Genomic DNA, 24493 nt, shown 5'->3' with positions numbered 1-24493 from the left:
TACAAGACACACACATGCACACACACACACACACACACATACACACACACACACACACACACACACACACACACACACACACACACACACACACGCTTACAGCCTAATTTTTGAAGGTTCTGAGCATTGGCTATGACCAATAGGACTGATTCTTTTTGTGATTTATTTCATTGAAAGTAGAAAAGAAATTGATTAACCTAAGGAACTTTAGGAGCTCTGGCTATAAGCAGAGAAATATAGACACAGGCTCCTGGCTACTTTCCAACTTCAATTTTGACAGCACACCGCAGGCTTCCTGTATTTAACCTCACACTACAAATTAGAACCCTTTAAAGGTTTTTCTGAAGTTTAACCCATGTCTTGATTAGGTGAACCTAATGTAACACATACCCAGTTCCACCTCCAATCTTCCCCACACACCTCTATATTTTCTTTGATGATGATCAATATTTCATGATTTAAGAATTCTCTTAAATTTAATACTCTTAGGTCCATGTTTAACCCATTCCTAAGCCCTCTGAGTCTAAAAACCTGGAAATGTTGGATTTTGCTTCCAAGTGTTCTAATACAGTCCCAGCTATTAAGTGTGCTGTCAGGGAGTAGGGGATCTCACTGTGAATGTTTGTTTCCTTCTCGTTCCAATAACCATTGAGTATTTCCAGTCGGGGGTACAGTATCTGCAGCAACTAGACTCTAATTTTTGTTTGTTTGCTTGTTTGTTTTTGGTTTTGCTTTTTGTTTTTTGAATAAGATTGAGAAATGGCTCAGATGGAAAGGGTCACAGAAAAACCAGCAAAGAAGAGTAACAGTTTGTGGCATAAATACATTAAAAGTTATAACTAGATCTTCTACCCTGTGTAAGCACACATGGTACACAGAGGTGCATCTAGGTAAAAAACCCACACACATAAATAAAATGGAAAATAAAGCCATGAAAATTAAAATCACAGGTTAAGCTCATCAACTAATTCATATTAATGTTATATAATTCTATTTTATAATGGATTCCAAAAACAAAAAAAAAAGGGAATTTCTTGGCATTCTTCCTGCTCTGACACACTTAGCACAAAAAAAAAATCAAATTAATACTTAACATGGTCAGCGGAGTCTTATGGAGTAGAAGATAGAATTGAGCAAGCTAGAGGGGTCTCGGACACCACAAGGAGACCCACAGAATCACCTAACCTGGGACTACAGGGGCTCTCAGAGCCTAGGTTACCATCCAGGGAGTATGATGGAGCTGGACCCAGACCCCTATACATTTGTAGCAAATGTAGCTTGGTCTTCATGTGGGTCCCACAAGTGGAGTGAGGACTCCGTAGGTCTCTCTTCTCTGTGTTGGATCCCGTTCCCCTAATTGGACGGCCTGGTTGGGCCTCAGTGGGAGAGGATATGCCTAGCTTTACTGGGATGAGATGTCCCAGGGTGGGGTGTACCCTAGGGGGCTCCCCTTCTCTGAGCAGAAAGGGAAGGGGTAAGGGGAGAAGGAATTTGTAAAAGTGGGACTGGGAAGAGGGGAGGGAGAGGGCTGTGCTTGGGATGTAAAGTGAGAAAAAAATTAAAATTAGAATTAAAGAAACTTTTAAAAAGACTTATAAAGCAAAATAAAGAAACAAACAGTAAATTAGAAATAAATGATTACAAATGAGGTTAGACGTCTGCAAAAAGCACCAGTAGAACATTTTCGATAGTGAGAGTGGTAATCTTTCAAGCTTGGCTGAAATATTAAAAATATAAAAACTGCCAAAGGCAGTGTCCAGAAGAAAGAAAGTTTGCTGAGTTCGATAAAGGAGAAAATAGAGATAGATGGTCAGAAACAAGCTGGTTAAGTCAGATTCTCCAGGGCTATAAATTTTAACCTACAATAACAGAAAAAGAATGTTTATGGTACCCAAGAGAAAATAAGCAACAAGGACTATTTTTTTTTATTCTCACTGTTCAAAAAGATGACATAATGGAGGTATTTCCATAATATTAGGGTTTTTTTGTGTGATGATACAGTGATTGAGTTCATCACCCAGGCTTCATTCCGATTTATTCACAGACAAAACCGGTTTGGATGTCCCTAGGCAGGCTTCTGGCCTAGATAAATCAGTTTTAGGTGTAGACCAAATAAGGCCACTACTCCTAACTAGCCCCTTAATTAAACAAGCCAGGCAAAGGATAACTCAATTGGGTTTTCATTGACATCATAGTCTAGAACTCACTGACTCTTGTATTTCAAACTATTTGGGGCAGCCTGCTTGTAGATATGGATTCGAAGAACTCTGGACAAGTTCTTGCTGGATTTATACGCTTTTGGTCATCCTCAACAAAATTGATTTCCTTTTATTCAACACCAGTATGACTCTGCCTGATGTTTGCTGTGGGTCTCTGTATCTGCCTTCATCAGCTGCTGGATGAAGCCTCTCAGGAGACAGTTAGGCTAGGTTCCTGTCTGCAAGCATAGAGGGTATTATTAATATGTCAAGTGTTGGCTCTCACATAGGATGAGTCTCATGTTGGGGCAGTCAATGGTTGGCTGTTCCCTCAGTCTCTGCCTTATCTTTATCCCTGCTCCATTTTTCTGAGAAGCTGCTAAATTGATTTCCAAAATGCGTATACAAGTTTGCACACCCACAGCAATGGAGGAGTGCTTCTCTTGCTCCACATCCTTACCAGCATGTGCTATCAATTGAGTTTTTGATCTAAGCCATTCTGACAGGTGTAAGATGGGGAAATGGGACCACCCACTCATCTCCAAATTTTTAACCCCTGAAATGGCTCCTGTCTAAAGGAAATACGGGGACAAAGTGTGGAGCAGAGACTGAAGGAAAGGCCATCCAGAGACTGCCCCACCTGGGAATACATCCCATATACAGACACCAAACCCAGATACTATTACAGATGCCAAGAAGTGCTTGCTGACAGGAACCTGATATAGCTGTCTCCTGAGAGGCTCTGCCAGAGCCTGACAAATACAGAGGCTGACGGTCACAGTCCACCATTGGGCTGAGCATGGGGACCCCAGTGGAGGAGTTAGAGAAGGGACTGAAGGAGCTGAAGGGGTTTGCAAACTTATAGGTAGAACAACAATATCAACCAACCAGAAGCCCCAGAGCTTCCAAGAACTAAACCACCAACCAAAGAGTACACATGAAAGGACCCATGGCTCTAGCTGCATATGTAGCAGAGGATGGCATTGCCTGGCATCAGTAGGAACAGAGGCCTTTGGTTCTGTAAAGGCTTCATTCCCCAGTGTAGGAGAATGCCAGGACAGTGAGGTGGAAGTGGGTGGGTGGGAGAGGGAGCATCCTCAAAGAAGCAGGGGGAGGGGAATGGGGTAGGGGGTTCCAGAGGGAAAACCAGGAAAGAGGCTAACATTTGAAAGGTGAATAAATAAAATATCCATAAATAAATAAATAAGAAAGAAAGATAGAATTGCAGGGTTATTTTGATTTGTGTTTCCCTGATGACTAAGGAAGTGGAGTGTTTCTTTTAAAGCTTGCCTTGGCCATTCACGATTCTTCTGTACAGTATTCCCAGTTTAGCTCTGTACCCCATTTTTAAGTTGGGTTTTTTGGATTGCTGATGTCTTCATTTCTTGATTGCTTTATAAATTTTAGATATTAACCTTCCATAGGATGTCGGGTTGCTAAGAATCCTTTCCCAGTGTGAAGGCTGCTGTTTTGTATTGTTGACAATATTCTTGGCCTTACAGAATCTTTTCAGTTTCATGATGTCCCATTTATTAGTTGCTGATCTTACTTCCTGAGCTCTATTGGTGTTCTTTTCAGAAAGAGGTGTCCTATACCAACGAGTTCAAGGCTATTCCCTACATTCTGTTCTATTAGATTTAGTGTATCTTGTTTTACGATGAGGTCTTTGATCCACTTGGACTTGAGTTTTTTGCAGGGAGATAGATATGGATCTATTTCCATTCTTCTACATGCAGATTTCCAGTCAGACCAGGATTGCTTTCCAATTTGTGTAAAATGCTATAGTAGAAAGAGTGTGGAAAATATTTTAAGAGTTGTTTTTTATGTCTGTGCGCGCGCGCACACACACACACACACACACACACACACATACACACACTGATAGGCACATATGTTAAGGCACACATATCCTATGGAGCTGGAGTTATGAGCAGTTGTGAGCTACTCAACATGAGTACTGGGCACTGATGCTTGTTATAGAAAAGTAGTAAGAGCTGTTAATTTCTGAGTCTTCTCTCCAGCCAAAACCTGAGAAAACTCACTTCTTCCTCTGAGTTTGGTACTATTTACTTTAAAAAAAATTGAACATATTGATTTAAATCTGAGTCACAGTCACTTTTGTAAAACAAGATTAGTGTTAGTTTAGGTATAAGGCTGGTGTAAGGGTATAAAGATAAGATATTAATAAGAAGCCAGTAAATAATAAATGCTATCTGACTGGCTGCTTTGTTAAAAAAAAAAAAAAAAAAAACAGTGGGTCTTGAGCTATTCAGTCTTCAAACTCAATATTATTTTTAAACTATTGATTCTCTCCCTTTTGTGTATGGGTGTGGGTGTCTAGCCTGCATGTATGCATATGTAGCCTGTTCTTGCAGTAGATCCCCAGGGACTGGCGTTTATAGGCACTTGTTAGCCATCCTTTGGGTGGTTGGACGTCCACCCAGGTCTTTTACCAGAGCAGAAGTCCTCCTAAATGGTGAGCCACCTTTCCCATCCCAAACGATGATTATTCATTGTCCTGTACAAGTCTCTCATCACCGATGAGGCTTCCTGTTCCCCCATCAGAATCCATGTTCATTTGGGGTGGGAACTGTAAAGCTCTGGGGTTACCTATTCCAGTAACACACTTGCTCGCCGCGTTGGACTTGTCGTTTCAACACATCTCATTCAACACATCACCAGCATTTTCTTGCAGTGAGGATTTTTGTGTTGATTCTCTTTTACATATTCTGCAGACACTGGATGTATGAGCCTATGTGTGCATGTTTGGATTTACTCTAGTAGACCAAGTGTGCCTTGCATGCCAATATTTCTCTCTTAAGAATTAAATAGCCTGTGTGTATGAGGAAGCATGTTTAAGGTCAGCGGTGGTTTGTTATTACTCGTTATTTTAATTCAACAGATGAGCCTGAGGCAAGGAAATGAAGCTGCCAACCAATGTATCACAGCTAGAAAATAATTTTCCATAAGCAAGAAAGTATACTCTTCTCCTGAGTTTGGCTATTCTATGCTAGCTATTGTAGACAGTGTGTTTGAGGGTAAGTAGTTCTAGGTTTCAGTTGCAACTTTCCCAAGTTTACGTTTATTTTACTTAACTACTGTGCTCTGCTGTCATTTTAATCTGTGACATCCGGTAATGATATCCATGGAAAATATTTTCTAGCTGTGGTGCATTAGCAGGCACACCCATCGTGAGCAGTTGGTTAAGACTCCACGTTGAGGCCAAGTTAGAAAAGAAAAAGAAGGCATGCTCAGATGCATAAAGTAAGAAGTCTGGGTAACATAAGGCATGCAGTTGACGACTTGCTGCTGTAGTATGTAGTAAGTATTGTAATACATATAGGATACTCGATCAGTTCTCTTACACTTAGCATGTTTATATTATACATCTTATTTATGTATCTCTACCATTTGCCTATAGCTTGAGCCTTGTAAGTTAATATTGCTCACAAAGTCTTATTAGAGAAAATAGCTATATATTAACTGTTAAGACTTACCAAATTAGTATTTTATTTCCAAATATGTTTTTGCTAATATTTCTAATAAGGAAATAACATGTAATGTTTTCTAATCTTTTTATACCTGAACAAGTTCAACATAATTTATATGATTTAAATCTCAAAACACTCAGGCATTGGGATTCTTGAACACTTTTCTATAAGACCTACTCTCCCTAAACTTAAGATTTTAATTAACCAAAGCAGATGCCCTTACAAATGCAGTGGTTTATTGAAGATGTGAAGAGGCTGAGGGAGAATTTCAGCTTGATTGCAAATGGAATGTAAACCCATCTTCCTTCTGCTTTCATAACTCATATCTAGAGATAAATGTTCAGGCATAATTTATCATTAATTATATTCAAATTTTCATTACCTTAGGCTCTTTCTATTATTCTGGCTAGATAAATCATGCCTAATATTTTTCACTAGAAGATGTTTATTATTCAACAAAAAAGGTGATTCACTTTATTTGAAAGTAAACATACAGGGTAAGGGGGAGAAGCAGATAATGGAAACAAAATAAACAGAACCCTGTTTGAACATGCCAGTGTGTCAATGTATATTTGTAGATATATTAAAATAAAACCAAATAGGTTATTGCCAGGTTTGATGACCCACACCTGTAATCCCAGTGATCCCAGTAATCCCAGACCTTGGGAGGACAGAGCTGAGAGAATTTGAGTGCCAGTCTTGGCTAAGCTGCATAGAGACAGCCTTTCTTAAACATAAAAAAATGGTAATTATTTCAGAACTTCAAGAAACTGGAAAGAACTCCTTTATTCCATGCCACTTCTGCTAAAAGCATCCCTGTGTCTTCTAATCCAGGATCTAGGACTATTGTCATTTTTTCTGGAGACTTAGCCCTAACCGTGTGACTTAATCTAGTCGATCTCAAATAGCATCATGTTCAAAAAATGTCATACTTCAAAAACCTCAAACATGTTCAAACTATCACTTTCATGACAGTTGAGTTTAAGAACTGTTTTTAAAACAGGAAGCAAATAGATAGGTTTGGGTAAATACATATACAGTTTTCACATTTTGCATATTACTCAACACCAGTGTTTTTCACTAACCAACCATCTAAAGGGCACTCGAAGGTCAGGCGCCAATTTACTTTATGAGACTTATTTGTCTTGATAGCAGTGTGCAAAAAAACCAACCAAACAACCAAAAGGAAAGAATATGTTCATTTGTTTTTTTTTTTAAGGGAGTGAGTACTTATCTTGAATCAAAGGTTCATAACCAATGTGGGTAACGTTTAGGAGAGCCACTGGTTGAAGAATGGAAATGCCATCATGATTATGGCTAGTCGTGAAAGTTTGCCTGGCAGTAAAGTAAGTTCCTAGTGTCGCCTGTTCCCTGAAACCGGACAGCATCTACATTTGCCATCACAGTAAAAGTTAAATTGTTTAATTTAATTATATATTATCTCAAAGTGTAATTTTTCTACCAAGTGGGCATTCTTCTATATGCTGGCACAAAGGAGATAGGAATGATAATAAGACAATTACGAATACACTTTTGGATTTATTTCCCAAGGTTTTACTTCTTCCCTTGCTTGTGAGCTAGCTGTAAGTTTTAGTAGCCGAAAGATAAATGCTAATGGCTGAAAGGCCAAGAGTTTGTTTTGCGTGTGTAAAGACTAGTATCACTCGTTAACTGTCACATTTTAATTGCTTTTTTTCCAAATGACACTCTCAAATTTCATTTACTTTATTAACATTGAAACTGCTGAAGAAAATTAAAATGTAGCTACATAGATTTTGTGGAAAGACGTTCTTGCTATAGTTCAGGATAGCAGATGGTAATCATCCTGCCTCAGCCTGCTCAACGCTGAGATTGAAATGTTATTCCACTATTCCTGAGTTAATAGCAATAGTAAGTCCAAAAATATTTTAGCTTTTTCATTCAGTCATTCTTTAAAAAGTTTTATTTATTTATATGAGTACACCGTCACTGTCTTCAGACACACCAGAGAGGGCATCAGATCTCATTACAGATGGTTCTGAGCCACCATGTGGTTGCTGGGAATTGAGCTCAGGACGTCTGGAAGAGCAGCCAGTGGTCTTAACCACTGAGCCACCTTTCCAGCTCTTCCATTCATTCTCACTTTCTCTATACAGACATTAGATGGTGGGAGAGTCTTCCTTCCTTTGCCCCCACACAAGGCTACTCACAGTTACTCTCTAAATATCTTTCTAAAGAATAAGTGGATCTAAATAAAACCAATAACTGGTTGAAATGAATAATGAAATAAGTTTCCTTCCAAACTGAATGGTGACAAATGATCTCTGTTGGGGAATCCTATTTCCTGTTCACAAATCAAAGCTACATAACACTCTTCCTTTTTTTTTTTTCTTCTCCTTCTTTGGAATTATTTTACTGTACATGCAGAGGTCTGAGGACAACTTGTGGGAATCAATTCTTTCCTCCCCCCATGTGGATCCTGGGACCCAACTCACTGTGTCAGTCTTTATACCAAATGTCTTTACCTGTTGAGTCAACTAAACACACTGCTACCCTTATTTTTCAAGACAGGGTTTCTACTGAAACTGAAAATCTTCAATTTACCAGGGCTGATTGTCAAATGAACATCCGGGATTCCAGGCTTACACACTCAGACCTGGATTTGTATACATGGGTGCTGGGGATTTGAACTCAGGTGCTTTTGACTGCCTGACTGACACTGATCCATCTTCCTGGTGCATCATGTGATATCATAATCCACTGCTTACTTCTCAAATCAAGTCAGGTGCATCTCCCTTATGACTTATGATTTCTTTCCTGAGGGAATTCCGGGCTCTTCGGGATTTTTTTGGATATTGCCTGTCATTGTCTTTCTCTGCATCAACACATGAGAAACTGCAGCACCCATGTAACGTTAATGATTCTCTCTGCAGGCGAAGCCTACATGAGACTGAGTAAGCTTCCTGAAGCTGAGCATTGGTACATGGAATCATTGAGATCCAAGACGGACCACATCCCTGCTCATCTTACCTATGGGAAGCTGCTGGCGCTAACAGTATGTACTTATCTTTCTCAGTCTTCAGAAATTAGTTTTCCCCATGTGTCCTGTGGAGAGCTGGAGTTTGAAGTACTGATTCATTCTGTGCTACTGAACTCAGTTAACGAATGATAATCATCCTGTCAGAGACCTAAACAGACAATGTAGAAAGATTAAACATCTGAGTCTGGCCTATAGGATGTGATGATGTGATGATGTCAATGAGACAGATATAAATGGAGAACTGAGCTCAAGGAGAACCTCAACTATGCTGTGACCTATTCATGTTGTCTTAATAGCAACATTTACATAAATAATGTTTTACAAAAACTGTTAGCATCAAATTGGCTGAGATTAGAAGTAGTTTTATCAAATAACTGTCATATAAAATATACATGTTGGAAACTCTTCTAATTAGAGGCAATCTTTAAGAGACTTATAGGCTGGCTTTATAGGTCAGACAGTTCCCAGGCCTTAGACAAATGAAGTAAAAATAATTCTAATGGAGATTTGTGCTGGAAGTTTTCTTCAAAAGAACACAAACATAGAAGGATCTACCATGAGGTACAAAAAGAATAACTTGAAAAACATGACAATTTTGGTGTGAATCAGATGAGCTTTAGTTACCAAACAAGATGAGCTCTAATGTCAGTAAGCATGAAGCAAGAATGGGTAATTTTAGGGAAAAAGAAGAGAAAAATTTATTCCCTGCAGCAGGTATAGTTATTTCCAGAGCAATGCTCTCCTCATGCAAAGTAACTCTTTGGATTGTATTGGGAATTATATACATTACCCCTCTCCCCCAGATCCACAATTACTCCATGTCTGTTCAGAAGAGAGCATATCTTCCAGAGATATCAACCAAACATAAGTAAGGCATAACAAATTATAGTAAAACTAGGTACAAATCATCATTTGAAGAGTGGATGAGTCAATGCAGTGGGAAGAAAAGGGTTCCAAGAGCAGGATACAGAGATAGAGACACCCCACTCCCACTGTTAGGAGTCCCACAAGAACACTAAGCTAATAACCATAATATATATGCAGAGGACCTAGCGTAGACTCATGTAGGCTCTGTGATTGGCACGTTTAGAGTGTTAAGATGTTGACTGTCTCTCTGCTAGTCTGCAGAACAACAAGCATATGGCTTGACTTCCTTCTCCTCATATAACCTTTTCCTCCTCACCTCTTTCCTTTGGTGAATTCATTGGATTTTCATCCATATAAACATGTGTTTTAACTAGAAAAGCAGTAATTTTTTTTAAAAATGTATTTTTTAGGTATCATTTGAAATTTTATTAAAAATTGTTCTAATATTCCATGCAATTAAAGACTGGAAAATGCATTATTCATACATAATGCATTAATTGACTCACCACATTCTATATCCAATACATATGACATTCACATTTTATAATTGAAAATTGTTTTCTTATGCTTCTTAATCTGATTTATTTCACCTAATGTGATGAACTCTAGTTGTATACATTTTCCAGCAATCAATACAATTTTAGTTCTTCATGGCTAAGTAATGTACCACATCCTCTTTGTCTATCTCCTTATGCATTTGTGGGTACCTAGACTGATTGCACAAGCTGGCTGTTGTGAATAATGCATACATGATATACATGACTGTGACAATATCTCTATTGTATGTTGACTTTTATTATTAAGATATATCCAGGAGTTGTGCACCTGGATCATATGATTTTTTCCCCATCTTTATTAAATTGGGTGTTTCTTATTTATACTTCAAATGTTATTCCCATTCCCAGTTTCCAGGCCAACATCCATCTAGCCCCTCCCACTCCCCTTCTATATGGTGTTCCCCTCCCTATCCTCCCCCCATTACCACCCTCCCCACAAGAATCCCATTCACTGGGGGTCCAGCATTGGCAGGGCCAAGGGCTTCCCCTTCCACTGGTGCTCTTACTAGGCTATTCATTGCTACCTATGCAATTGGAGCCCAGGGTCAGTCCATGTATAGTCTTTAGGTAGTGGCTTAGTCCCTGGAAGCTCTGGTTGGTTGGCATTGTTGTTCATGTGGGGTCTCAAGACCCTTCACCTCTTTCAGTCCTTTCTCTGATTCCTTCAACAGGGGTCCCATTCTCAGTTCAGTGGTTTGTTGCTGGCATTCACCTATGTATTTGCTGTATTCTGGCTGTGTCTCTCAGGGGAGATCTAAATCCAGTTCCTGTCAGCCTTCACTTCTTTGCTTCATCCATCTTATCTAGTTTGGTAGCAATATACATATGGGCCACATGTGGGGCAGGCTCTGAATGGACATTCCTTCAGCCTCTGTTCTAAACTTTGCCTCCCTATCCCTCCCAAGGATATTCTTGTTCCCCTTTTAAAGAAGGAGTGAAGCATCCACATTTTGGTCATCCTTCTTGAGTTTCATGTGTTCTGTGCATCTAGGGTAATTCGAGCATTTGGGCTAATATCCACTTACCAATGAGTGCATACCATGTGTGTTTTTCTGTGATTGGGTTACCTCACTCAGGATATTTTCCAGTTCCATCCATTAAAAAGTAGTGTTATTTATTTACTTTACATCCCATTATCAACCTCACCTCTCCTCTAAGTGCCCCCCTCACACAGATTCTCTACCCATTCTTCCTTCCCCTTCTAATCTGAGAAGGGAGATCACCCTCCGTACTCCCCACTATCGCCCAACCCTAAGCCCAACAAGCCAATTTAGGATTAGAATATTCTTTCCCACTGAGGCCAGACAAGCCAGCCCAGTTAGGAGGATAGGATCCACAGACAGGAGGGCAACATCAGTACTCTGTAAATGCCTATCAGTCAAAAAAACTTGAGGGATTATATCTCATGGTGAAAGCTTCTATTTACTAACTCACAGCTATGACATTGGACTGTCAGTCATATGATGAGAAACAAATTGCCATGATGAAAATCTGAAGAAACTTATAAAAGAACTGTCTTTGGCAGAGATGGTAACATGCAGCATTTAGAAGCATGATATCATAAATAAAAACAGTAGAATTGCTGAAGGGTACACAAAGTTTTTACACACAAATCTGTGATAATGTGTATGCTTAGATTTTTCGAAACCTACCTTAATAAGCGTTCTCAAATGCTTTGACGCTTTCTAGAGTCCATTGGCCAAAGCTAAGGGAGAAAAGATGGTAAATGGGTCAAGGGGATGTGGACCTGTGTAGAAGTAGCTCTGTGATATAATTCCAATCTCTGTTCTTCAGGATAGAGAAGTCAGTAGTGTTCAAAAGTGCCAACAATCCAGCAGAAACTGCCAACCCTCCGCCAAATTGGCATAAGTTAGCAGGGTAGACCAGGACCAGCAGGAATACCAGGAGTTCTCTGCTGTGCCTCTCAGTGAAGTGAAGACTCATGACTCGTGAAGCGTTGCAAGGCTTGCTCTGCAAGTGCCTGGTCTGTCTGTCAAGTCACATTTTTACTCTCTCCAAGCATTATGTGTCCTTCCACTGGTCTTGCCTTAGCAAGACATCACATGGTTCTGCCTCAGCAAATCGCCGTGTGAGTCTTCATCACATGACACAACCAGAAACTTGCACTTCAAAAGTAAAAGCTGTTTTCATGCGAAGGAAGAGAAGTCTCCTTGCATACAAATACAGAGATAAAATACGTGTAAATGAAGAAATTTGGAGCTTCTGAATATTTTTATGGAGTACATACAGACATTTGAGCTTAAAACTTTTCAAACCCTTTTAAAAAGGACTATAAAACTTATAGATTCCTGAATCTGATCCTTCCTAAAAAAGAATAAGCAGACAGAAAATGGTTACATTTTTGTATGTAATGCTCATGTGCGTAGACCCAATACTGGCTGTAAAGAACATGTGTCTTGTTCTGTTGGATTTTCAATTCATAATATTTTAAGCATTCTTTTTAAAGATTGAGTTCTAAAGCTTTACAATTTTTGCTTTGCAGAAACATAATGAAAAGGAAGAAAAGGCTTGTATGTTGCAATCTCAATTTTAAATTTCCCTCCAGTAAGGCTTTTATAGTTTCCTACTTAAAAGATTAGATGAAATGCAGACTTCTGTGAACTGGCTTAATCACAAGGCAAATCCCAAAGCCACCTTTGATAGTCTCTTCTAAATTAAAAGTTCGGCAGATTCCGAGTCTGGTGTATTACATTTAACCAATTATGGGTGTGTTGGTCTTCTTGCCACTGACTAGGCAAGGTAGAAATTGCCACACATTTTGACTTCTGCGGTTTTATGTGTTTTATTAAACAGGACTGGCTACTAGTCTCAAGAGAAGTAGGAAAGCAGTGATACACATCCCTTTATGTTGAAACTCACCAAAGGTCAACTTGTTAAATGGCAGGCAGCTATATCAATTACTGTAAGCTAGGACTTCATATCTGAACTCTGGTTTTATGAAAAAAATTAAGAAAATTTGATGATTAGTACTTCGATTGTTGTCATTGGACTAATTCACTCAGAACATTTTTTTCTTACACATTATTCTTTTTTTTAACAATCCCTGTAATATTTTTAGTATATATAGAAGAAATCAAAGGGATTTAAGGTTCCCAAGCGTGATTTTATATACCCTATAGATCATGTCCCCTTTGTTCTTTTGCAAAAAAAAAAAAGAAAGAAATAGCATATTCCTCCACTCACTGCCTATTGAGATTGTATGTCCTTTGTGAGGTTTTGCCTGATTTTCTCAAGCCGTTATAATTTTCTTCTCTGATCATTGTTAGCCCTCATCTCTGTATCTCTGACATCACTTGGTAATTGAATGACGTTTAAATTTGTTCTGTCTTTTGATATTAGACAGACAACAAGGACTCATCCTTTTTTTGTCATGGAGTTTCAACCTTTATTTCCTTAGATTGACACTTACTGTATCTTAATCCCTTCATTTGGTTTACACATGTACTTAGACTGGTTGATCCACAGTGAGCATTGCATTAATTCTCAGGGATATATGCTGAAGAATGTGACAAGAGTGGTGTGATTATGCAGTAAACACACAAATAATCTTCCAAAGCTCTAGGAAGGAAGACAATATTAGAGGGATGCTCCTCAGCTGACTCATGTGAAAAAACTATTTTTTCATAAAACAGTTGATCATATCCTTTCCTCTCCCCCAACTCCTCTCAGATCTTCCCCACCTCCACATTCACCCAACTTCTTTACTTGAGCTGTCTGTGTCTCCAAACAAAAACACAATAGAAAATGCAACAATAAAAAAAAACAACAAACAAATCAAAGCAGATAAGCAAATTAGAAAAGAAAATCAGTAAGATGAAAACAAAAACAAGTAAACAAAAAGCACAAAGAAAAACAAGATCTGGAAGCGAAGTCAGTTTTCTGTAGCCTAAATTTTACCGGGCACGCAATGGGTACTGTCTGCCCTGGAGTGTAGTTGATATATCCATTAGCACTCCATTGGAGAAAATTGATTTTCCCTCTCCTGCAGGCATCCGTTGCAAATAGCGTCTTGGGTAGAGGTGTGACTTTGTGTTCACTTCCCCTTTTCCACGCTGGGATTTGGTCTGGTTTGAATCTGTACACAGCTTGTGCCTGCTGCCCCAGTCTCTGTGAGTAGTTCATGTCAGCATCAGTCCCGTTGTGTTTCCAAGGACACGGTTTCCTTGGAGTCTTCCCCCACCTTTGCCTTCTCTCTACCATGGATCCCTGAGCCTAGAGGGGAAGGCTAAGACAAAGACATCCTATTTATGGCCCAGTACTCCAAAGCCTCGCTTTCTGCACATTGTACAGTCACAGATCTCTGTATTAATTACAGTTTGTAGAACAAGACTCTTCTCTGGTAAGGGTCGAGCAACGCTCTGCTCTGTGATTATAGCAATATGTCATTAGCCGTCATTTTATTGTTACGTTCCTTTACGATGTACTATTTCTTGAACGAACATTCTTAGAGACTGTATTACACTTTATGAATGAGGAACCTGAGATTCCAATATTTAATTAACATTCCCTTAAGGCTATTCAGTAATTAAATAGTATAATTGGACACAACTATAAAGTTTTGCATATTAAGGGTTATAATTTTATTCTGTTTTGAATAATTTAAGTGATTTCCCCTTTCGATATGCCTTCTTTAACGGACTAGAGACTCTCAAAAGTAAATCCCTATCTCTTCCTAAGCATTTTAAAATATTATTTTCTGATACTTGTTTTTAAGTATCCATTTATATTGTGTGGTTAAATATATTTTTATTATCAGCTGTGATTGTTCATGAATAGAGGACTTGAGCTTATTGGCCTTTTTTTTTTTTATTAACTTGAGTATTTCTTATATACATTTCGAGTGTTATTCCCTTTCCCGGTTTCTGGGCAAACATCCCCCTCCCCCCTCCCCTTCTCTATGGGTGTTCCCCTCCCAACCCTCCCCCCATTGCCGCCCTCCCCCCACCAGTCTAGTTCACTGGGGATTCAGTCTTAGCAGGACCCAGGGCTTCCCCTTCCACTGGTGCTCTTACTAGGATATTCATTGCTACCTATGAGGTCAGAGTCCAGGGTCAGTCCATGTATAGTCTTTAGGTAGTGGCTTAGTACCTGGAAGCTCTGGTTGCTTGGCATTGTTGTTCATAAGGGGTCTCGAGCCCCTTCAAGTTCTTCCAGTTCTTTCTCTGATTCCTTCAACGGGGGTCCTATTCTCAATTCAGTGGTTTGCTGCTGGCATACGCCTCTGTGTTTGCTGTATTCTGACTGTGTCTCTCAGGAGAGATCTACATCCGGCTCCTGTCAGCCTGCACTTCTTTGCTTCATCCATCTTGTCTAATTGGATGGCTGTATATGCATGGGCCACATGTGGGGCAGGCTCTGAATGGGTGTTCCTTCTGTGTCTGTTTTAATCTTTGCCTCTCTCTTCCCTGCCAAGGGTATTCTTGTTCCCCTTTTAAAGAAGGAGTGAAGCATTCACATTTTGATCATCCGTCTTGAGTTTCATTTGTTCTAGGCATCTAGGCTAATTCAAGCATTTGGGCTAATAGCCACTTATCAATGAGTGCATACCATGTGTGTTTTTCTGTGATTGGGTTACCTCACTCAAGATGATATTTTCCAGTTCCGACCATTTGCCTACGAATTTCATAAAGTCATTGTTTTTGATAGCTGAGTAATATTCCATTGTGTAGATGTGCCACATTTTCTGTATCCATTCCTCTGTTGAAGGGCATCTGGGTTCTTTCCAGCTTCTGGCTATTATAAATAAGGCTGCGATGAACATAGTGGAGCACGTGACTTTTTTATATCTTGGGGCATCTTTTGGGTATATGCCCAAGAGAGGTATAGCTGGATCCTCAGGCAGTTCAATGTCCAATTTTCTGAGGAACCTCCAGACTGATTTCCAGAATGGTTGTACCAGTCTGCAATCCCACCAACAATGGAGGAGTGTTCCTCTTTCTCCACATCCTCGCCAACATCTGCTGTCACCTGAGTTTTTGATCTTAGCCATTCTCACTGGTGTGAGGTGAAATCTCAGGGTTGTTTTGATTTGCATTTCCCTTATGACTAAAGATGTTGAACATTTCTTTAGGTGTTTCTCAGCCATTTGGCATTCCTCAGCTGTGAATTGTTTGTTTAGCTCTGAACCCCCTTTTTTAATAGGGTTATTTGTCTGCCTGCGGTCGAACTTCTTGAGTTCTTTGTATATTTTGGATATAAGGCCTCTATCTGTTGTAGGATTGGTAAAGATCTTTTCCCAATCTGTTGGTTGCCGTTTTTTCCTAACCACAGTGTCCTTTGCCTTACAGAAGCTTTGCAGTTTTATGAGATCCCATTTGTCGATTCTTGATCTTAGAGCATAAGCCATTGGTGTTTTGTGCAGGAAATTTTTTCCAGTGCCCATGTGTTCCAGATGCTTCCCTAGTTTTTCTTCTATTAGTTTGAGTGTGTCTGGTTTGATGTGGAGGTCCTTGATCCACTTGGACTTAAGCTTTGTACAGGGTGATAAGCATGGATCGATCTGCATTCTTCTGCATGTTGACCACCAGTTGAACCAGCACCATTTGCTGAAAATGCTATCTTTTTCCATTGGATGGTTTTGGCTCCTTTGTCAAAAATCAAGTGCCCATAGGTGTGTGGGTTCAATTCTGGGTCTTCAATTCTATTCCATTGGTCTATCTGCCTGTCTCTGTACCAATACCATGCAGTTTTTATCACTATTGCTCTGTAATACTGCTTGAGTTCAGGGATAGTGATTCCCCCTGAAGTCCTTTTATTGTTGAGGATAGTTTTAGCTATCCTGGGTTTTTTGTTATTCCAGATGAATTTGCAAATTGTTCTGTCTAACTCTTTGAAGAATTGGATTGGTATTTTGATGGGGATTGCATTGAATCTGTAGATTGCTTTTGGTAAAATGGCCATTTTTACTATATTAATCCTGCCAATCCATGAGCATGGGAGATCTTTCCATCTTCTGAGGTCTTCTTCAATTTCTTTCTTCAGTGTCTTGAAGTTCTTATTGTACAGATCTTTTACTTGCTTGGTTAAAGTCACACCGAGGTACTTTATATTATTTGCGTATCCAGTTTGTTAATCTATATCTTTCTATTGGGGAGTTGAGGCCATTGATGTTGAGAGATATTAAGGAATAGTGATTATTGCTTCCTGTTATATTCATATTTGGATGTGAGGTTATGTTTGTGTGCTTTTCTTCTCTTTGTTTTGTTGCCAAGACGATTAGTTTCTTGTTTCTTCTAGGGTATAGCTTGCCTCCTTATGTTGGGCTTTACCATTTATTATCCTTTGTAGTGCTGGATTTGTAGAAAGATATTGTGTAAATTTGTTTTTGTCATGGAATATCTTGGTTTCTCCATCTATGTTAATTGAGAGTTTTGCAGGATACAGTAACTTGGGCTCGCATTTGTGTTCTCTTAGGGTCTGTATGACATCAGTCCAGGTTCTTCTGGCCTTCATAGTTTCTGGAGAAAAGTCTGGTATGATTCTGATAGGTCTGCATTTATATGTTACTTGACCTTTTTCCCTTACTGCTTTTAATATTCTTTCTTTATTTTGTGTGTTTGGTCTTTTGACTATTATGTGACAGGAGGTGTTTCTTTTCTGGTGTAATCTATTTGGAGTTCTGTAGGTTTCTTGTATGTCTATGGGTATCTCTTTTTTTAGGTTAGGGAAGTTTTCTTCTATGATTTTGTTGAAGATATTTACTGGTCCTTTGAGCTGGGAGTCTTCACTCTCTTCTATACTTATTATCCTTAGGTTTGATCTTCTCATTGAGTCCTGGATTTCCTGTATGTTTTGGACCAGTAGATTTTTCTGCTTTACATTATCTTTGACAGTTGAGTCAATGATTTCTATGGAATCTTCTGCTCCTGAGATTCTCTCTTCCATCTCTTGTATTCTGTTGGTGAAGCTTGTATCTACAGCTCCTTGTCTCTTCTTTTGGTTTTCTATATCCAGGGTTGTTTCCATGTGTTCTTTCTTGATTGCTTCTATTTCCATTTTTAATTCCTTCAACTGTTTGATTGTGTTTTCCTGGAATTCTTTCAGGGATTTTTGCGATTCCTCTCTGTAGGCTTCTACTTGTTTATTAATGTTTTCCTGTGTTTCTCTAAGGGAGTTCTTCACGTCTTTCTTGAAGTCCTCCAGCATCATGATCAAATATGATTTTGAAACTAGATCTTGCTTTTCTGGTGCGTTTGGATATTCCATGTTTGTTTTGGTGGGAGAATTGGGCTCCGATGATGCCATGTAGTCTTGGTTTCTGTTGCTTGGGTTCCTGCGCTTGCCTCTCGCCATCAGATTATCTCTGGTGTTACTTTGTTCTGCTATTTCTCACAGTAGCTAGACTGTCCTATAAGCCTGTGTGTCAGGAGTGCTGTAGACCTGTTTTCCTGTTTTCTTTCAGCCAGTTATGGGGACAGAGTGTTCTGCTTTCGGGCGTGTAGTTTTTCCTCTCTACAGGTCTTCAGCTGTTCCTGTGGGCCTGTGTCTTGAGTTCACCAGGCAGGTCACTTGCAGCATACAAGTTGGTCTTACCTGTGGTCCCGAGGCTCAAGTTCGCTCTCGGGGTGCTGCCCACGAGCTCTCTGCGGCGGCAGCAACCAGGAAGATCTGTGCCACCCTTTCCGGGAGCTTCTGTGCACAAGGGTTCCAGATGGCGTTTGGTGTTTTCCTCTGGCGTCCGAGATGTGTGTGCAGAGTGCAGTCTCTTCTGGTTTCCCAGGTGTGTCTGCCTCTCTGAAGGTTTAGCTCTCCCTCCCAGGGGATTTGGGTGTAGAGAACTGTTTATCCGGTCTGTTTCCTTCAGGTTCCGGCGGTGTCCATTTTTTGATCCAACCTTACACCTGTAATCTGAACTTTCCACGGTACCCTAGGGGAAGTTGTATATTAAGGTCACACTCGTAAGCTCAATGTTTAAATATAGCAGGGCCAGGTGACATCTCCTTAAAAATATATGGAGCTTTTGTACCAGTGTCATGTCCAAATAAAATACAAAACATAACTTGAGTTTGAATATCTCTGCTTAAGATTGTGATTTATTCCTTGTTCAAACTTTGTTGCCTAGGGCTAGCTCCATGCATTTAAAAATCGGTCCTTCACTGAGAAGGACAGGAAGAAATATCATTCCCATTACTGTGTTTCAGGTAATATTTCTGCTTGTTTTTAAATCTGTGTAGCTCCTGAAGCCTTGACTTTTCCTAAGCAAAACAAAACACAAGAAAGAAAGAAAAAAAGAACAAAAAAGAATCAAGACACACACAAAAAACCCCTTTGTTCTGTTCCATTTATCTAAGCCAGAGGTTTTGTAGTTTTTTTCTTTAAGCCTCCGAAATTATTATTGATTTAAATTGTAATAAAACCTTCTTGGCTGTTAGCTTATTTTCCAGAATTAGTTTAGTGGGAAAGAAGGAAAGATACTGAAGGACGGAAGACTCTGACAATACTTCTTGACATACAAAACCTTTATTTTGGCTACTGCATGGGCATACTTAGCCAGACTTCTGTGTCTAGCCAAAGTTAATTGGTTCCCATAAAACTCCAGTTGTGAAAGGACCTGATGTTCTACTGAAAAAGTCTGGCTTCCCTCATCCTACCCTACCCCCACCCCCACTACGTGGTGTCACTGTGCCTAGGAGAAATTCATTGCTCTGTTCTGTGTTTCTTCCATAATTATTATTATTATTACTTAGAATTGAGAATTCCCTTTCCACTTGGCTTTATTTGAAGCAAAGCTCTTTCCTTTGGTGTGCTGAACAGCATCTGGCTTGATGGATCTGTTTTGCTGTGATTTCTGTACAGCCATGTTTAGATTGGAGGAGTCTTTCTCTAAGTTTGATTTGGTGATTAATATGAATGCATTCGATTCATGTGTTCAATTAGCTTCTGTGAAAAGGGAAAACATTGTATCATACATATCTGTTGGCAAAATATTAGCTGACATATGGAAGGAAATTTAATTCAGTATAATGTTCAGCTAAATGTTCACACAAAGTTACTTCATCTGAACTTTATGATTTCACATTCTAGAAATAACAGTCATCGTTGGATTTTTTTTTATTTTTTTTTTATTTTTCTGAGAACCAGGATGGCATTGATATTGCTTTTATTAGGGCGCCTTTCCCTAATTCAAGATACGCCTTTTAAACTAATATCAACACTGTGAGTATTGTGCTTACTGTCACTAGGTGACATGGAAATCTAAACAAATACATTAATTCTTTATTCTGCTTTCGTAAAGCAGAAGTCGGCGTGAAGCATATACCTTGTTATATTAGCCTCGCGGATAATACAGTTTAAAATACTGAACTTTTTAATATTCCAAGCAGTGTGTGTGTGTGTGTGTGTGTGTGTGTGTGTGTGTGTGTGCGCGCGCGCGCGCGCGTGTGTGTAAAACAGCTAATCTTCTGCATGTCCTATTCATGGTAACTTTTCATTTGTGGGCATGTAAGATTACATTGTTCCAAAATGGCCTGCATTTTATTATTGGGTTTTTTTTTTTTTTTTTGGCTTAGCTTTTTTATTGGCCCATAGTTCTCATTTCATGTGATTAGAATACCCCGTCAACTTAAGACCGCTGCCAATCCCTCAGGTACTCTGACATCTCAATCTTACTAGAGAGATGGAGATAAAGAAGCAATGTGGTTCTAAATATAATATGGCATTCTTGACAAACTATAAACTTTTATAAAAACCTGCAGTGGGCAGATGTTGGCTGCCTCGGAATTCATCATGATTCCCACTGAACAGTAGGGATGTGAAGTTGAGGGCAATTTAATGGCTTCAGAGAAAAAAAATGTGGCGCCTTTTATTCAGGAGACACTAATAGCAAAAGCCAGTCTCCTGTACTTGTGAGAATGGCTTTTGTCTCAGAGAGGATAATTATGTAGTTTTCCTAAATTGTATCCAGACTCTTCTCTGGCTATTATAGGCACAGGATTCTACACCATTTTGCAGGCATTTCCTTCTGATTTTATATTTCTTAAACGTGTTAATTAAGTTCCATCCATACACCATGATCCTTGCCTTGACCTCAGGACCTGCAGCTTGTTGCTCTACACCAGCGCTTTCTCTTCAGCATCCTGGTTTCAGTCTTGCTGTAACCTGGCACGAAAACATGTAAGGTCAGTTGAACCTTTACTCTTACCTTATATTTCCATTCTAGTTGCATTCTAAGGCTGTAATAAGACATGTTGACCAAATATAACTTAGAGTAGGAAAAGATTTATTTGTATTACACTTCTGGGTCTTAGTTCATCATGGAGAGAGGTCAGTTCAGGAACATCAAGCATGAACCTGAGGTAGAAGCCAACACACACACACACACACACACACACACACACACACACACACTCCCTCCCTCCCTCCCTCCAGTCTATTAAAGATGCTGCCTTACTTTACTCTCTATTGACGTCTGCAGCAAGAGTCAGGACCAAAAGGAACTTGAGGAAGAAGGAAGTTATTTGCTTATACTTCATGATCACAGTCCACCACGGAGGGAAGCCAAAGCTGTAACTCAAGCAGGGGAGAACCTAGAGGAAGGAACTCAAGCAGGGACTGTGGAAGGATGCTTCTGACTAGCTTGCTCCTCTTGGATCCCTAAGGTTTTTTTTTTTTTGATAAAACACAAGGCCATTTGTTTAGGGATGGCACCACCGACAGCAGGCTAGGACTTCCCACATCAATGACTTGTAAAGAAAATTCTCCACAGATTTGCCTACAGGCAATCTGTTAGAGGCAGTTTCTCTACCATGGTGTTTCCTTTCCAGGTGACTCTAGCTTCTGTTGACAAAAACCAACTCAGATGCCATTTGCATTCCAACGTTTTAAAGCATTCATCACTATGAGTCTTTGTTATAACTTTAATCTTTCCTTGCTTTCATTTACTGTAAATTGGACCTAGCATCTTATATGTAGTGGGCCCATGTCTACCTCTAGGCTGCCTTCTTGGTCCTCATTTTTGCAGACTTTTAAATTGGTTCATAGCAAGCCCAGCTATGAACGTGCTCATAAACACACAAGTCCTCATTACTTTTGAGGTTGTTGGTCCAAGTAGCTCATTGGAACATCATATTTGTTCCAGCATAATTTATTCTTGGCTTGGCTCCATTTTTTTTCATACAATGAGTTTCTAGGACTTAATTTCTAGGACTTAATTCTAGGACTTGTCATTAATTTCTTTTCTCGCTTTCTATAAAACTCTTTTGATTGCCTTTCCAACATGTGAAGAAGCAAATATCGGTTTTAATATAAATTGGTTCTTTTCCTTGCCTCTGTCTCTTCTGTAGTCTTGCCTAGTGTGGTACCTTTAGTTTACTTCATACTCTTTATCATACAATGAACTAGACATCATGCACTCTTCCATCAGCTCCTTTTATGAGCACATTACCCAGATACCAACTTCATACATGAGGCAACTGATATTCATAGAGCTTGAGTGTCCATAACCTATCATGTCCGCCTATCCCAATATGTTTCCTTCAGTGCAGCTGTGCTACTAACATTATTCCTGAACTTTGGGTTTCCTTTATTATGTGGGGACACCCAGGGACTTACATTGTGTAGGTAAACCCTAAATTCGAAATGTGTAAAAATTGACTTCAAAAATAAATCATTTAATATCGAAAATTTCACACGCAGTTGTGAAGTGCATAGGCAGCATCTGTGTACATTTGGAAGCATTAGGAATTGTAGAATAGGCGCTGATAAGCAGCTTAGGTGCCTGTGTATATAGAGTGACAAACATCTCACAGCGAAGGTTAAGATTGCTTTTAATGTATATGTGGTGTGCATAGTTCCTCTAGAATTTGAAGATTTTACCAGAAGCACGACAAACTCATAGAAGTAGGGAGAGGAACAAGGCCAAAGAGAAGAGACCTTGACCTTTAGCTGGTAAACATTTACCTGCCAGAAGACTGAGTTGAAGCCAGAGCACTTAAGCTGTCGGGGCCCATTCATTTATTTCTTCTCCCAGTAGAAAGCATAATTCTTCTTAAAGGGCCTAAAATTGCAGGCTGCTTATTTGTGCGACATAATGGAGGTTCTTCATCCAAAGTGACAGGATGTGGTACATGCTGGAACATATTCTAGAGTCTAGAGTTCTATAAATGTAGTGATAATGATGCTTTAAGTTAAAATCATCAGTGTGCAGGAATCCATCTATATAGGACCTTTAGGTAGGTTTAGTATTAGTCTTCTGCTGTAGTTACTGGTGGTCTTATATAAAGCCATGTATTTTAACACCCTATCATGAAGAAATGGGTCATGTCTATGGACTAATCAGGCTTAGAACTTTGTGTCTTCCACAAATAAAATTGACAGTATTATTTCTACAAGTATTTCTTACTTTGGGCTCATGTTGCTATGGGTTGGATAGGGTTTAACTGTTTTAGGAGATTGGGACAGTCACTGTATCAGACAGAGTGAGTGGCAATTAGGTCAGCACAATCAGTATTATTATCTTCAGAACAAGTGTAGTGCTCATGGGACCCTGGTTTCTCGGCCCATGTTTGTTAAAGAACAACGTGGGACCTCTCAGTTCTCTGGCTGGCTGTCCTATCATGTGATATGCTACTCTCGCTCATATTCCTGCTTGATACCTATGATGCAATGCAGCCAACTCAAGGTTGCCTTCATTGCTTGTAATGTTATGCTACTTCCGCTTCTAGTCTCCAAAAGTATGAAGTACCGAACCCCGGGTATTTTTTTATTATTATTACAAGGGGAAATTGACTAACATTTCACTTGGCTCTAAACAGTAGCAACAAGCAATTTCTTGTTGAGCAAACCCTAGCTCAACAAGTTACGTTACATAGTGTATCAGTCACTTTGTATTACCACAATAAAATACCTGACATAATATGTCTATGAAATAAAGCAAAGTTTATATTGACTTATGGTTCAAGTCTTTCATTGGGCACTGGCATTATGGTAGGCCTCTGTTGAAGGTGTCAAATCACAATGGGATCATAGGTTGAAGCAAGAGATCACATCTTGCCTGGAAGAGACTAGGAGAAAAATACTCAGGAGAGAGAGAATCCCTCATTCCCTTCTAAGGCATGGTTCAGTAAACCCAGAATACCCCAATAGCTACCTGACAGGTTCGAGGCAGCTCCCAATAACACATGCTCAGGAACACTCAAATTGCAAATCCCTAGGGGCACCAATTATTTGTATAGTAGTCTTTGACATTGTCAATTATTCTTACTACATGTTTAAAATCTCCATAAAGTAAAACTTTTTTCTTTCTGTCTTTCTTTCTCTTCTTCTTCCTCCTCCTGCTGCTTCTTCTGCTCCTCCTCCCCCTTCTTCTTGTCCTGCTCCTGCTCCTGCTTCTGCTTCTGCTTC

The 24493-nt window shown here is 39.5% G+C and overlaps 1 protein-coding gene across 4 annotated transcripts in view; it reads left to right on the top strand.

The window, feature by feature from the left end:
- The window catches only part of Tmtc2 (transmembrane O-mannosyltransferase targeting cadherins 2), a 414906-nt gene that overhangs the window by 273224 nt on the left and 117189 nt on the right, over positions 1-24493 (top strand). For all 4 annotated transcript variants that reach the window (NM_001171177.2, XM_039078704.2, XM_039078703.2 and 1 more), the window contains exon 8: positions 8602-8723. In NM_001171177.2, the coding sequence (NP_001164648.2) occupies positions 8602-8723 (122 nt within the window). The remainder of the gene's footprint in view (positions 1-8601; positions 8724-24493) is intronic.

The sequence above is a fragment of the Rattus norvegicus genome, chromosome 7 (assembly GCF_036323735.1).
Source record: "Rattus norvegicus strain BN/NHsdMcwi chromosome 7, GRCr8, whole genome shotgun sequence".
In the NCBI taxonomy this organism is placed as follows: domain Eukaryota; kingdom Metazoa; phylum Chordata; class Mammalia; order Rodentia; family Muridae; genus Rattus; species Rattus norvegicus.
Note: the sequence above shows the minus strand (reverse complement) of the source record. Positions and strands in the feature narration are given on the sequence as shown.